The sequence below is a fragment of the Mesocricetus auratus genome, unplaced genomic scaffold (assembly GCF_017639785.1).
Source record: "Mesocricetus auratus isolate SY011 unplaced genomic scaffold, BCM_Maur_2.0 Super-Scaffold_100007, whole genome shotgun sequence".
Lineage (NCBI taxonomy): Eukaryota > Metazoa > Chordata > Mammalia > Rodentia > Cricetidae > Mesocricetus > Mesocricetus auratus.
In genome coordinates, this window is record NW_024429191.1 from 14,771,170 (window position 1) to 14,784,459 (window position 13,290).

A 13,290-nucleotide genomic window follows, 5' to 3' on the forward strand; every position below is an offset into this window, starting at 1 on the left:
GAGAAAATGAGTTTTGAAATTAAAGCAGATTGTTAACTATTTTTGCTGTAATGTTGCTATTAAAATGCCAGCATTTATTACACGTGACCTAGTCCATTTCAGACACAATGCAATTTAAAACTGACAGGGGCTGTCTACTCAAAGAGCATTTTAGGCGAAACATTTTGCCTTGGCTTCAACCATGATTAAAGTAAAAAAGACAATAACATCACACCAAAGGATTATTGGCTCCCAAACAAATAAAAGCTTTATTATCATGAAAGCTTTTCAAAAACTCAGAATCCATAAGTCTATTAAATTTTATTCAAATGAAACCCATTATTTTCTTCTTGACAGAACCTAAATATACATTTTGTAGACCACTAGCTAGCCCAGTGACCTCTACTTGGCACACTAGCCTGGTTGCCCAGGTAGCACACTCAATATTATGACACCTGGTTTCAGGGCGGGGGGAAGCAGCTTTCTTTTGAGTGTACCAAACCAATGGATGTATTTTAATTGCTGGACTCCAGAGTGGTTCCCACAGCCTTGCCATGGAGCATGCCAAATAACTGAACTCCACTCCCTTCCCAGGCATATATCAGACACAAATGACAGAAGGCTCTTAGAGTTACTTGTTATTGTCCTCTGTTGAAAATTGTTTTCAAATAAAAATATTATATCTCCAATGGTTTGAGTTTTAGGATTAAAAGAGTGTAAAATCAAAATTTGACTCAAAACATCAATATTTATAAATCCAGACTAGTGGTCTGACTACCATTTGCGGGGTTAGTTCTTTGTCGTTCCTCCACTAATAGGTACCCCTGCGTTTGAAGAGTCACGCATCATCAGTGCAGTTACTACGCCTCTTCTCTGTGTCGTGACTGCCGCTAAGGGCACTGAGAAATTGTACATGAAGCCCTGACCTCACCAGGTATCTGGTCTAAGCAAGGCTGCCCCACAACAAGCAGAAGTCATTCTTGGATTTGCTCTACCTGAATGTTACACCACTGTCCTTTGATCTGAAGTTGAAGATATAAATACTCCTGGGGCTCTGTCCATCATCTTTCCCCCACTGTGTGGCTTCCTGGAAGACCCTTTTGAGATAGATGGCTGTCCAATTCAATCCCCTGATTCTTGTGCCTCTAACTGCACCCCCACCGCCCCAGAGGACAGAGACTCACTTCCACAGTAAACAAGGCTCACAACTGGACTCCAAGTTAATGTTTCTTCCCTAACCTCTTGCTAGCTCCCTTCCCCCTCCCTATTTCACTGACCCCCTCAAGTATCACAGGGTGTTAAATATCTGTGGCTGCATCTTCTCTTCTCTGCCTGGAACATCCATCACCCATCTACCACCGGGAGTAATGTGCACTTCGATGGAGAATAAAAGATGGGCTTGCACTATTATATTCATAATGATGATAAGTAGCAGATGCCTGAAATATCAGCACTTGTGAAACTGAAGCAGGAAGATAACACGCTTCAGGCCAGTCTGGGCTATATAGTAAGACTCTATGTCAAATCAAATCAAAACCAACCAACCAAACAACAACAACAAACCAGTAATTATAAGCTCTCTGTTTCCTTGAGGTGACAGTGGATGATCACCAGTGCATCACTGCTCTTGTCACATTTGCTCCTCAAATTTTCCCACCAGGTATTTATGATGGACGATTGCCACTTTCCCGCAGAATGAATGGAGGCTTGAGGACAGAGGAACAATTTGTCAAAGCCCAAGATAGCAGGGCGGTAGTGGCGAGGATAGAGTTCTTTTACAATCTGCCAAACTTGGGAGCCAGGGCGCTTAAAACTACCATGACAGCAGCAAGCCCCAGATTAAACATCGTCTCCTTTGTAACTTTCTCATCACCTCCTGTCCCTACTCTGGTATTAGTCACTCTATCCTGAGTGCCCACAGAACTGCACAGTACTGCACTGTCACTTTCAAATGACATTGGAATTTCTTTCAGCAATCTCTCACGCTCATCTCTAGCATGAAGCAATGTCTTTGGAGACAGGAGTTGTCAGTCCATCTTTGGGAACCTCCACGGGCTTCCCAAGTCATGTGAGATTCCATAAACGCTTTGTAAGGTCTTCTGAGTGAATTAAGAGAAAATTTGGCTAGGAGAACAGAGAGGAAACACTGAGGAAGACAGACAGATATGACCAAGGCCCAGTCCTGACTGCTGCCCACCCCACCCCCATCTTTCAAATGAAGCCCTAGGCTCTCCTGGCTGAGATAATGGTCAGCCAAGGCCAAGGGGCAGACGTTCCATTGGAAAGACTGGCCCTGGTGCCAAGAAACAGGACAAGAGATTCTGTGGAGTCTTAATCTTTAAGAACACACTTAAAATCACTTGCACCAAATCAGATTTGTGTAGATCCACTAACATAAGCCAAAAGGTACTGGGCTATTCGGAGATAATTTGGTTAAAATTTGATGACATAACAGTGCATTTCCCAGCATTTACCAAATGATTCCCAAATTCTCTGTTCCCTCTCTGAGTGCTGACAGCTGCAGCCCTGGTGTGGTCAGTGATGGTCCCACTGGAATACAAGTTTCCCCAGGTCCCAAGCTGACCTGTCCTGCAGAACCCCAAGACTAAGTTCCCCAAGTCAAATGGGAAACACCCTTGGTGGTGGTAGTAATAGCATAAATTTGCCAACTAGGGGCACTGTCCCTGCACAGCCTGCTCTGCAGACAGATCAGGGAGGAGGCACGCCAATGAATGCCCTCCAAATACTCATCTCTGAAACTGATTTGGGGTTACAAGAATGGTTCTAGGCATGAACCAGGCTCTTTTCCATTCTGTAGAAAAGAATTCTCTTGTGGGGATAGAGCAGAATTGTAGAATTTTATATAGAGAGAAGATCCTTAAAGGGAAGCCTGGCATGAAATAGACCTTTTCTCACTGATTTTTAAAATCAGAAGTTTAAAAACATCTCATCATCCACTTGTCCTTGGATTGGTTTGTCCTTTCCATTAATTCATAATTCACTCCCTACATGTGGATTGAGCAAGCTGCACATCAAGTCCTTGACATGGGACAGGAACCCCAAAGGTACTAGGACATAGCTCCTTCCCACAGGAATCACAGCCCACTATGGAGCACAGATAGAAAAAAAAAGAAAATCCCTGGCCAGTGTGCAAGGAATGTGATTACAACAGTGAAAGGTAACTGAAAGTGATGCCTAAGAAATGGAAAACCCCAACAGAGAACAAAGCAATAAGTCCTACACCCACTTAGTGTTCAGTCCACCCAATCAATGGTTTCAGAACATTCAAGACCCACATTCATTTCCATGATGGTGTCAACCTTGAAAAATGTCTGTCCTATAAGCAGCATGTATATGTCTGTGTCTGTGTCTATGTCTCTGTCCAGTTATTCCCTGATATTCAGCTGTGAGATTCTACATCAGAGCACTGTGGTCCTAGCATAGGACCCATGTCCCTCTCTCACACCACCAGCTTAGACAGCAACCAAGACATCCCAAGCTAATGATGCCATCTTTGAGTTACCTTTGAAGTCAGGTCCCTTGATAAATTTTAGTGTTTTTTAGTAACTTAACTTCCTTATTCATCTCCCCTTAATAAACACACATACATAAGCAAAAATTCCCATGCACATACATGCACATATGTGCACACACATATGGATATGCTCACATACTCTGTGACTTTGAGCCAGCAAACTCTTTTCTTAAACACATGGAGTGACATGTTCACCATGTATCTTTGATCTCTGGCAGAGCTGACTATAAAACAGATTCCAGCTTCCTCCATACTAGAGTTGTAATGCTTGGCAGGGAGTTTCCTCTATTTAAGAGGAAACATTAATTTTTCCTAACATTCTGGATTGAATTTGACTATGTTCTCATGGTACACGGTCCATCTATTCACACAAGTGTTCCATGAGTGTACATGGCTATTATCACATGCCTCCTGCAGATGCATCCTCCCTTTCCCATTCAGTGCCCCATAAAGTTATTACTTCAGAGCATTACCTGCTGTAACTGGCATCTCCTGGCCTGACCATCACATAAGGGAGCAACAGTGACACTGGAGTACCAGGGAAAAGAATTATAGTTTGTATGTGTATGAAAACAGAACAGAAAAATTCTTTCATTAGGAAGATGTTTGTTAGCATTCACGGTCCAGGGCCACATTATTTCCTAGAGATAGAGTGGTGAACATGGTAGGCTTTGCTGGAGAAAGAACACACTGACAGTGCTGAGGTAGGCACATCAGCAGAGTACATAAATAGAGTGAGTGGTCTGAACCCTGTGGAGATGGGTGTGAGTCACGGTGTATCTATCTCTCTCCAGCAGAGACACAGGGTGAGGCAGAGGAGTTCTCAGGTGGACACCCAGACCACCTGTCAGAGGAAGGGTATTGCAAGCACACAAAGTGGCTGCTGATAGAACTCCGGAGTAGGAAAGGAGCATCGTGGGCAACAAAACAGAAGCTCCACTGGACTGATGAGGTGTGGGGGAGGGGATATAAACACTAGGGAAAGACAGAGATCAGTACCAGGTGCCCAGAGGGTCCCACTCAATGAGGCCTCCATCCTACAGCATTGTGGGGTCACAGATACTCCCTCATCCAGAAAGTTCTTCAGTGGACCCCTTTGGTTGAAGATTAACTCTAAGGAGGACAAGGGTGGAGGCCATGTGTGCTTTTAGGAGATGTAGCAGGGCAGTAGAGAGAGATGGTGTTCCACCCCACTCCCAGCCCGTTAGAAAACATTTTCAGCTGGGAGGTCTTCAAGGACTGAATGGATAGCTGGAGGGTGAGGGTCTCATCCCAGTCACCCCCTCTACTGTCAAGCTGGCTGGCTAGTCCCTCCCTCAGTAAATGCACTCTACATTCCAATAAACCAAAGGGTCTCCCCACCCCCATTTTAGCTCTGAGATTTAAGTATCAGAATTGAGAAGACTGTCTCTAAACACATCTTTGTCATCCAAATCTACCCCAAATTTTAAGCCTTTCTGGAGTTTTCTGAAAGGACATCACATGGGCTATCTCATTAGTTCTCACAGTTGAGGCAAGAGACATCTGGGAGTTCAACATGCTCATTAAGGAACCTTTAGAGTGGCTGATGCCTAATGCAGACCTTTAGATACTAGCAGGGTAAGTATACAACAGATGACTTAAGAGGAGGGATTCCAAAACAGACCTTAGCTCCTCTATTAGTAGCAGGCTGTGCGCTTACAGACAAGTTACACAACTTCTCTGTATCTCTGTATGGCAGAGGTAACTGATACAAGCCAAGTGAGGTAAAAGATGTTTGCCTGCCACTCGAATATCTGCTCAACAAATGACAAAGCTTGGCACACACTATAATTTAATAAGGAGCAGGGTTGCTGAGTGAAGGTCTAGGTGGGTGTCAGATGCATCCTCTCCATGAACAATAGGGTGGAGGGGGAGGGTGTGTCACCAATGATCTTGCCAATTTTCTGAGCAGGCCACATGGAGTCCCTGGCTCATCCTCTGGTGACAGTGACTCACTCAGCACCACAAGAATGGACAGAATGTGAGGTCAGAGCTTAGACTCTGGTGACATGGCAGGGGTTTCTCGGGCTCCTGTTAGGTGAGTCACTAGAGTAGGAGTGACTTCCGGATATCCTCCTTGGTTCCCTTTTAACAAAGTGCTCTGAATGCCAGCTGCAGTTACCTTTATTTAATCATTCCACAGATTCCTCTGTGAAAAGCAGGGCAATTAGGCCCAAAATATATCACCCAGAGGCTCATTTTAACTACTCGAAATAAAAGCTAGATCCCAATTTCAACAAAATTACCAGATCGCTTTCCTTCGTAGAACTCCTGACAGTGGGTATGTGTTCTCTGCCTGAGTGTTGCTGTGGGGTGACTGTCCCCAGCCTGGGGAAGGTAGGGGGCAGGACCAGCCCTCTCTGGGATAAACAGGCCTGGAAGTTTGCCTTGCTCTGCAGCCCTCGGGTGGGATAATGTCTCAGAAGGAAGAGGATGTTGTCCATGACCTGCCTCACAGCCTCTGGCTGTGTGACTTTACACCTGTACTTCCACTCTCAGTATTGCAGTATTTATTCTAGCCTTGGACAGAATGGCAATTCTCTGTGCCTTAGAACTCAGGACATCATTCACACACCACAGGGTCAAACTTTCTTTTTGTGTGTGCTAACATCTCTGAAGGAGACACTTGGTGGTGGCAGCATTTTCTCTGTCTTATGGCCACTGGAAATCAAGGTGCATCTTATATATTGGATGCAAACATGGAACACTTCACACAGGAACAGTTACCAGGTAAAATGTGTGATCTTAAAGATTATGTAACTTTTTTTGCCATTCTTCTGGTTCCACATCAGTCTTCATAAAGGAAACAAAGAGGTACTGAAGAGAATATTGGCTGTATAAGCAATTTTAGAATAGGCCAGAACAGAAACACCAACAGTTGCGGTCAATGTGTAAATATCTTCTCTATATTACTGTTCACCAATTTCAAGTTATGACAGACATCACTTATCAATTCAGTTCTTCACATTGAGCCAACATGGAGCTCCTTCAATCATTTTCAAGACTATTTCTGGCAGATATCATCAGTCAACAAGAGTAGGCATGGGCAGCAGTCTATTTTATGACCCCCAACTCTGAAGCTAGGGGAATAACACAAACCAAGGTTTAGAGATGTTACAGTGCTGCTATGTTTTGCTAATTCTCTGTGGAGACATTGTGGGATCAGTCTCTGTCTCCCTTAGTCAAATGCCTTTCTACCAAACCAACCCATCTCTCTCACTATCAAGCTCCTCCTCAGTAATTCATGTGGAAAATCTTTTATCTCACAGATTAGAATCTGGCAATGAGAAATGGAGATGCATCAGGCCTTCTGAGTCCTTGGCTTTGGTTTTCCTAGACTTTCCTTTGTTCATTCGTCAGCACTAACAATCCATTGTTCAAGCAGGTAATTTACAGAAAATTAGGAGTGGCCATCTCTAGCAAATGATAATTACAATGTGCTGCACCAAAGGAGCCTCTATGTAACCCATGGAAAGAGGCATGCTGTGGTCGCCACCTCCCTCCAGTCAAGGTCTTGCTTGGGATTTCAGAAGCATTATTCATGAATGGCGTCTGTCAGAAATATTGATTGTTTAATATTCCCAAGCAATGGAAACTAACCAATAAAAATCATGTCTGGAAAATTAAAAATGATGGGTGGAATGGGAATATTTTCTCCTTGTCAAATTTCAATTTGAAATTAAATTGGGGCCTTGGGCACTAAGACAGGCCTTGACCCTGAGTAATTACTTTCCACCACCATTTTATTTTTTTACTTTGAAGGAGATCTTTCTATTCTTCAAATTTCTAGAAAGTGCCCTTTTCTGAAAATGAAGCTGTCATAAGATAACCCCTTTTGGGTTTTCCTTCTATTTCTTTTCTTTTCCTTTTTTTAAAATTTAAGTTAGAAACAAATTTGTTTCACATGTCAATCCCAGCTCCCTCTCATCCTATTTCTTATTTTTCCCAATTAAGCTCTTTCTTCACTGTAGTTATGCCAGCAAATGATTTACCAAGACTAAAGACTAGCTTGCAGCAGCACCTCCACAAGGCTCGGGGACCTGACTAAGAGACAAAGAAAATTGGGAAAAGACCAACCTTACATCACCCTCTCACTCCCTGAAATATAGGCACCTGTTATTGAGAAAGCACACTTTCTCTAGAAGAGAAGACAATCTGGGAGGAAATACACAGGAATTGCTTCCCTAGCCTTTCTAGGGAGTGTTTTGATAATTCATTAGTTCCTTTATTTGCCCACTAAGTGTGTACTCAACACCCTCTCTTCACAAGGCATTTTGCTAAGGATAAAAGGACAAGTGCAACACAGTACTTTCCCTCTGGGGTCTTAGAATATAGAAGAGAAACAACAGAAACTCGCTTACTGTGTACTAAGGCAGTCCCTGAACCGATGGCCCCGCCAGACACTTGGGCTCTGAAAACAATAGTAAGAGGGCAATCTACAGATTCCTCCAGCCCCAGGTGGGGAAAACAAAAAGACCTGAGCTCCCAAATATATGGATAGTGAATGTGGGGGACCATGACATTGGAATACTTGGCAGATGGCAGATGTCTCATGAGATGAGCTCCTTTTTTTCTGGAGGACACAGATCATATGACACTCATGTCCGAGCCTCTTCTAAGGATAACACAGGCTGTCACAAAATGTTGAAGAAATTCATGAGTATTCTGTGCAGACAGTACATGCACAAATGTGTCTCATATGGAGAATCAGTTTTCACATCACATGGAGAATCAGTTTTCACAACAACTACATGAAGAAAGAATATTACCCACTGGACAGACAGTCACAACCTCTCAAACATTATATGGCAAAAGAGAGGAGCTATGGCTAGCTTACAAACAAAAATGACTAAAAAGCAAAACAACAAAAAGGTCAGATGAAATTAAAAGGTCTCAATAGACCTGTTCTACGTCTATTAGAAGTGATAGAGTCTGCAGTGTTGTCAGTTCAAGAATGTAGGGACTAGGCCTGTCCGTTTTAACTGCTAGAATCTAGCATGGCACAGCCACTCTGGAGCATGGTTAGGTGGTTCCCTAGAAACTCATTGCCTCAGCAATTCCATTACTAGATTTCTACTAAGAGAAATTAAAATATGCTCACACTAAACCTATAAGCAAATACCATAGCAGCATATCCTGTAATAGCTAAAAGTTAAAGATAATCCAAAAATCAAGCAACTAGTACATGAATAAGAAAACATCATGTTCATACTCTGTAATATAATCCAGCAATAAAAAGGGGCAAAGCATGACATGTCCCCAACTATGTATGAAATGCAGAACATGCAAAGAAGCTGGGCATGAGAAAGCAAACGTGTATGATTTCACTGTATTAAGTCCCCCAAGGAGGCAAATGGGTACAGCCAGAGATATCAGCAGTTGCTTAGGGACAGGAGTGGGAGAGTGATGACAAATGGACTGGAGGTAGGGAAGGAAGTAGCCCAGACTGGGTTACTGTGACAGTTACACAACTGTACAAAAGTCCTGGAACTCATGAAAACTAGTATGTTCGGTGGTTACCTTCTAAAGTATGTTCTAAAGTGCTAGACCTCAAAAGCTAGGTAGGAGGTTGCCAGGCTGAGAAGGCACAGCAAGGCATAGTAGACAATGAAAGATGCACAGGCGATGCAGAAAGCAAGAGTTCCAGGTGTGTGCAGGCAGCACCCAGACAGACATCTACCTTTCCAGACATTTAGATAGAAAATCCAATAGAAGGCTAAAAGAAGGTGTGTTCAGGCCTCCGTGGACTCCACAAGGTGAGAATGATCTGAGTGTATTAATGAGCTGTGTCATAGGCAGTGGGGAAACCACTGGACATTCAAGAGGAGGGGCATGTCCTGACAAAAAATACCAGACAGCAAGAGGAAGGCATGTTGGAAAGGCCAGTCCTTACAGCAAAGCATTACAGAACACACCCATAAAATCTGCAGTAGTGATTGAAGCTGATAATGCAGAGGGACAGAGACTCATTGGACCAGATACAAAGGAAAATAACATCAGACATCTCTTACTTAGTGCTTTCTACAGTCCAAACCCTGTTCTAAAGAACTGGGGCTCCACGGGAAAGGCAGGGAGTTAAAGGACTGCTATATACAGAATGAGCCAAATGGATTGATGATCACCTTCAGCTTCATTCCAAAGAAAAGGAATAACGATTAGGAAGGTCCTAAAATGCTTATCTAAGGTGCGCTCAGGGAGCCACACAGAGGAGGCTTCTAACTCAATAAGAAATGGTGGTACTTCAGCACGGGAAGGATGGTAAGTAAGAAAAATGGCAGACTGTTGACAAAGCTGTACAGCCGAGGAAAGCAGGACCTTTTAACACTGCAGCATTCTGTGGGTGTCACCAAATCTTCAGTGTTCATCTATCTCTCTGTCAATCATCTAACATCGTCTATCTTCTATCATCTGTCTACCTATCATCTGTTTCTATCTATGTCCATCATCTCTATCTATCTATCTTCTATCTATCTATCTATCTATCTATCTATCTATCTATCTATCTATCTAATCATCTGTATATCGATCATCTATCTGTCTATAATATCTATCATGTATCTATCTATCTACCGATCTTCTATCTCTCTCTATCAATCAGCTATCTATTATCTATTTATCTATCATATCTATCTATCTATTGATCATCTTTGCATGCTTGGGCATGGAATCCTGAGCCTCACACATAGGAGGCTCATTTCCAGTCTAGCCTTGCTTTTTTAGATGTATGTATCACACAGTAAGTGATCAGACATAGAGAGTAAATAGACAGAGCCAGATTCATTGAGGACTTTGGCATTCAAGTTACTTTTAGGAACCATGGTCTCCCCAGCACCATTAGAACAGTATCTGGCAACTTGGGCCCTGTATCCCTGAAGCAGCTGTCATTGGATAATCCTGGCCTGCCTCCTTCCACACCACAGTAAAACAGAGATCCCACTCTGCTTTTGGAAGGCTGAAACCAGTTATTAGGGAATCATAATCTGTCTTAGTACTTAAGTGTTAGGAAATTTCACATACAGTATTTCTTAATTAAATATATTTTCATTTAATATACATATTGATCATGCTTTTCCCTCTTCCAACCCTTCCCAAATCCTCCCCACCTCCCAACTTCATGTTTTCTCTCTGTGTCTCAAAAAATAAAGAATATAAACAAAAAGCCAATAATACAAAAAATGCTATAACAAACCAAAATGAAACAACCCTCCCCCCACATACACACACACACACACACACACACACACACACACACACACACACACACACACACACACACAAAACCCATTGAGTTTGTTTAGTGTTGGCCAGAAAACTGGACAACAGGAGAGAATGTGGCCTCAAAGCACTCAGTCCTAAGTGGGATGTCTTCAGCAAACCCCTCCCCTCACGGTTCAGGGATCTACTTGGAAACATTGTAAGAGCCAGAAGTAGGGGATGATGGCAAGGAAACAGTGTCTTCTGGACATAAAACTCAGAGACTGACAGCACAGGTTCAAGCCCGCCAAATTCCAGGCCTGAAAGGGACAAGCAGACACAAAGTGCCACCAGGAAACGATTTGCCACTGATACCTGGTAAGAAAGGTAAAATCAGTTTTCTCCAATGGAAAGTCCCTGGCTATATCAACCACAGTCCAAGGCAGGACCTGCACCCAAGAGCAGTTAGCATTCATAAAACATACAGGATGATTTTTATCTTATCTCAGGGAAGTGGGAATTCTGTTAACTATTATGATCCTATCTAGCATGGCGCCAGTCAGTCTGAACTGAGTAGCACTGGCTTTTACACATTAGCATATCTGCTTGTACACTCATTCATTCATTCATTCATTCACTTAGTCATTCATTCACATCTTTTTCTGTATTTATTGAGCACCTACTATGGTGAGTGATGTTATGGAACTCAAATCACAGCAGGAATTGAAAAATGAGTCCTTTCCCTGGACCTCCACTTGCACAACGAGAACAAGACAATAAGAGCATAGGGGAGACCTGCTGAGAAAAATGAAGAACCGCGCCACAGTATTGAAGTAGGTGGGAGGGATCCAAGTGCCATAGGCTGGCATCAGGACCAGGAAGCCTCTCTGATTCCTGGGCCAATCTGATTACAGCGAGAACCAGCATGCATATACCAAGTAGAATTCTGTTTTATGCGTGGGAGGAACACATAAAAGAATGAACAGGGGTAGAGGAACCTCCAGAGATGGCAGTGGTTTGAATTTTCTCCTACCTGAGATGAGAAACCACCAGTAGGTTTGAGCAGAAGAGTAACATAGCTGGGTGTGCTCATCTCTGCTAGTAAATGGTCCCTGCTAGGGTCTCAAAGTTTGGCCCTTACTTAAAGCAAGATGGGGAGAGATAATAGTGTTAGTGATTTTTGGTTTGGGATTTGTTTGTTTGTTTGTTTTTTGCTTTGTTTTGGTCTTAGAGGGAAGATAGTCACCCTATGGAGCAACAATCTTCCCTGCTTTGAATAGAATGTTTTTGCAGGAAAAACTACCCCCAAATTAGCACTGACCTCTGTATGGGAAGAGAGTGCAGTAAAGAAGCTGCCAGCATGACCAACCACTCCATGGTACAGTTAAGAGGAAGGTTTTTATTGTAGGTAAAAAGGAAAATATCCAGAGGCATCTGGAAGAATCCAAAACAGAAGGAGAAGCAGACTGGACATGGTTGGGGCTATCTGCAAGAGGAGGGAGAATAGCCACAGCCTTGTGGGGAATGGGGGAAATGGGGACCTTGCCATTATAAAGGGCATCTGAGAGGAGGACATCCTGGGAGATGAGAAAGGCCAGGATGCTAGGGTACTCCTGGCTAGGGACCCACGGAGCCTGGAGGCCAGCATAGGCTTTGATATGCAACTACAGATGGATGCCCATGAAGCCATTTGTCCCTTCTGCTAGAGGCAAGAGGAATGATTCCTTTTGGCAGGCAGGAACCCATTTGGCAAGTTCCTGAGGAATACTGGCTTTTACCACCAGAAATCCTCCTATAGTCCAACGGGAGCTCATTTCTGGATATATGGACTGCCTGAGATCCAACTAACATAGGCAGAGTTCACACAATAAAACCATTTAGAAAACCAAGCCCACAGAACCCCAGCCTAAGTGCCACTGAACAAGGCCAAAAGAAAAGACAAAGACAGACTTCTAGAACATTCTACCTTGTTCACTTATAATAGCCTGTTTACTAGTGAAACCCCACTCCTGATGGTATACTCTCCAAACCCTAAGTCATACTTTATTTTCACAACTTGAGTTAGCTTTCATGTTCTTCCAACTCAGATGGGCAAAATCTGACCCTTTATCATAAAAATGAAGCAATGACCAGTGCTGACATTCAACAAAGGCACCCAGAAAAATCCACTCTGAGACTTTAAAGAATTTAATATGTTTGACCAGAAGAAGGGTTTACTCACAATCAGAACATGATCTCGGCCCATCGTAATGACTGTCCGGTTCACTGTGCGGAGCAGCTGGACCATAATCTCTTGGATGTGGTCATAGGTGAAGGCCTGCAACGCAGCAAGAAACATTACTGTTACAATCATGACACTGAGCCAGCTCACTCTTTCAAAGACACAGACAGGAGTGACCAGACATAGATCATGCACACCACAGATTATCTGGTTCCATCAAGCCAAGATAGACTTTGTGAAGGATCTTGTCTGAGGGTCACCCAGCAAGGAACTCAGCTGGGGGCCAGGGGGAGTTGAATCTGGCAGTCTGGCTATAGCATCTTCCCCTTTTCACACTCAC

At 43.3% G+C, this 13,290-nt stretch overlaps 1 protein-coding gene across 1 annotated transcript in view; it reads right to left on the reverse strand.

Annotated features, from left to right (window-relative positions):
- The window catches only part of Dock2 (dedicator of cytokinesis 2), a 409,830-nt gene that overhangs the window by 202,118 nt on the left and 194,422 nt on the right, over positions 1–13,290 (reverse strand). The window contains exon 27 of the mRNA XM_040748446.1: positions 12,951–13,046. Coding sequence (XP_040604380.1) covers positions 12,951–13,046 — 96 coding nt within the window. The remainder of the gene's footprint in view (positions 1–12,950; positions 13,047–13,290) is intronic.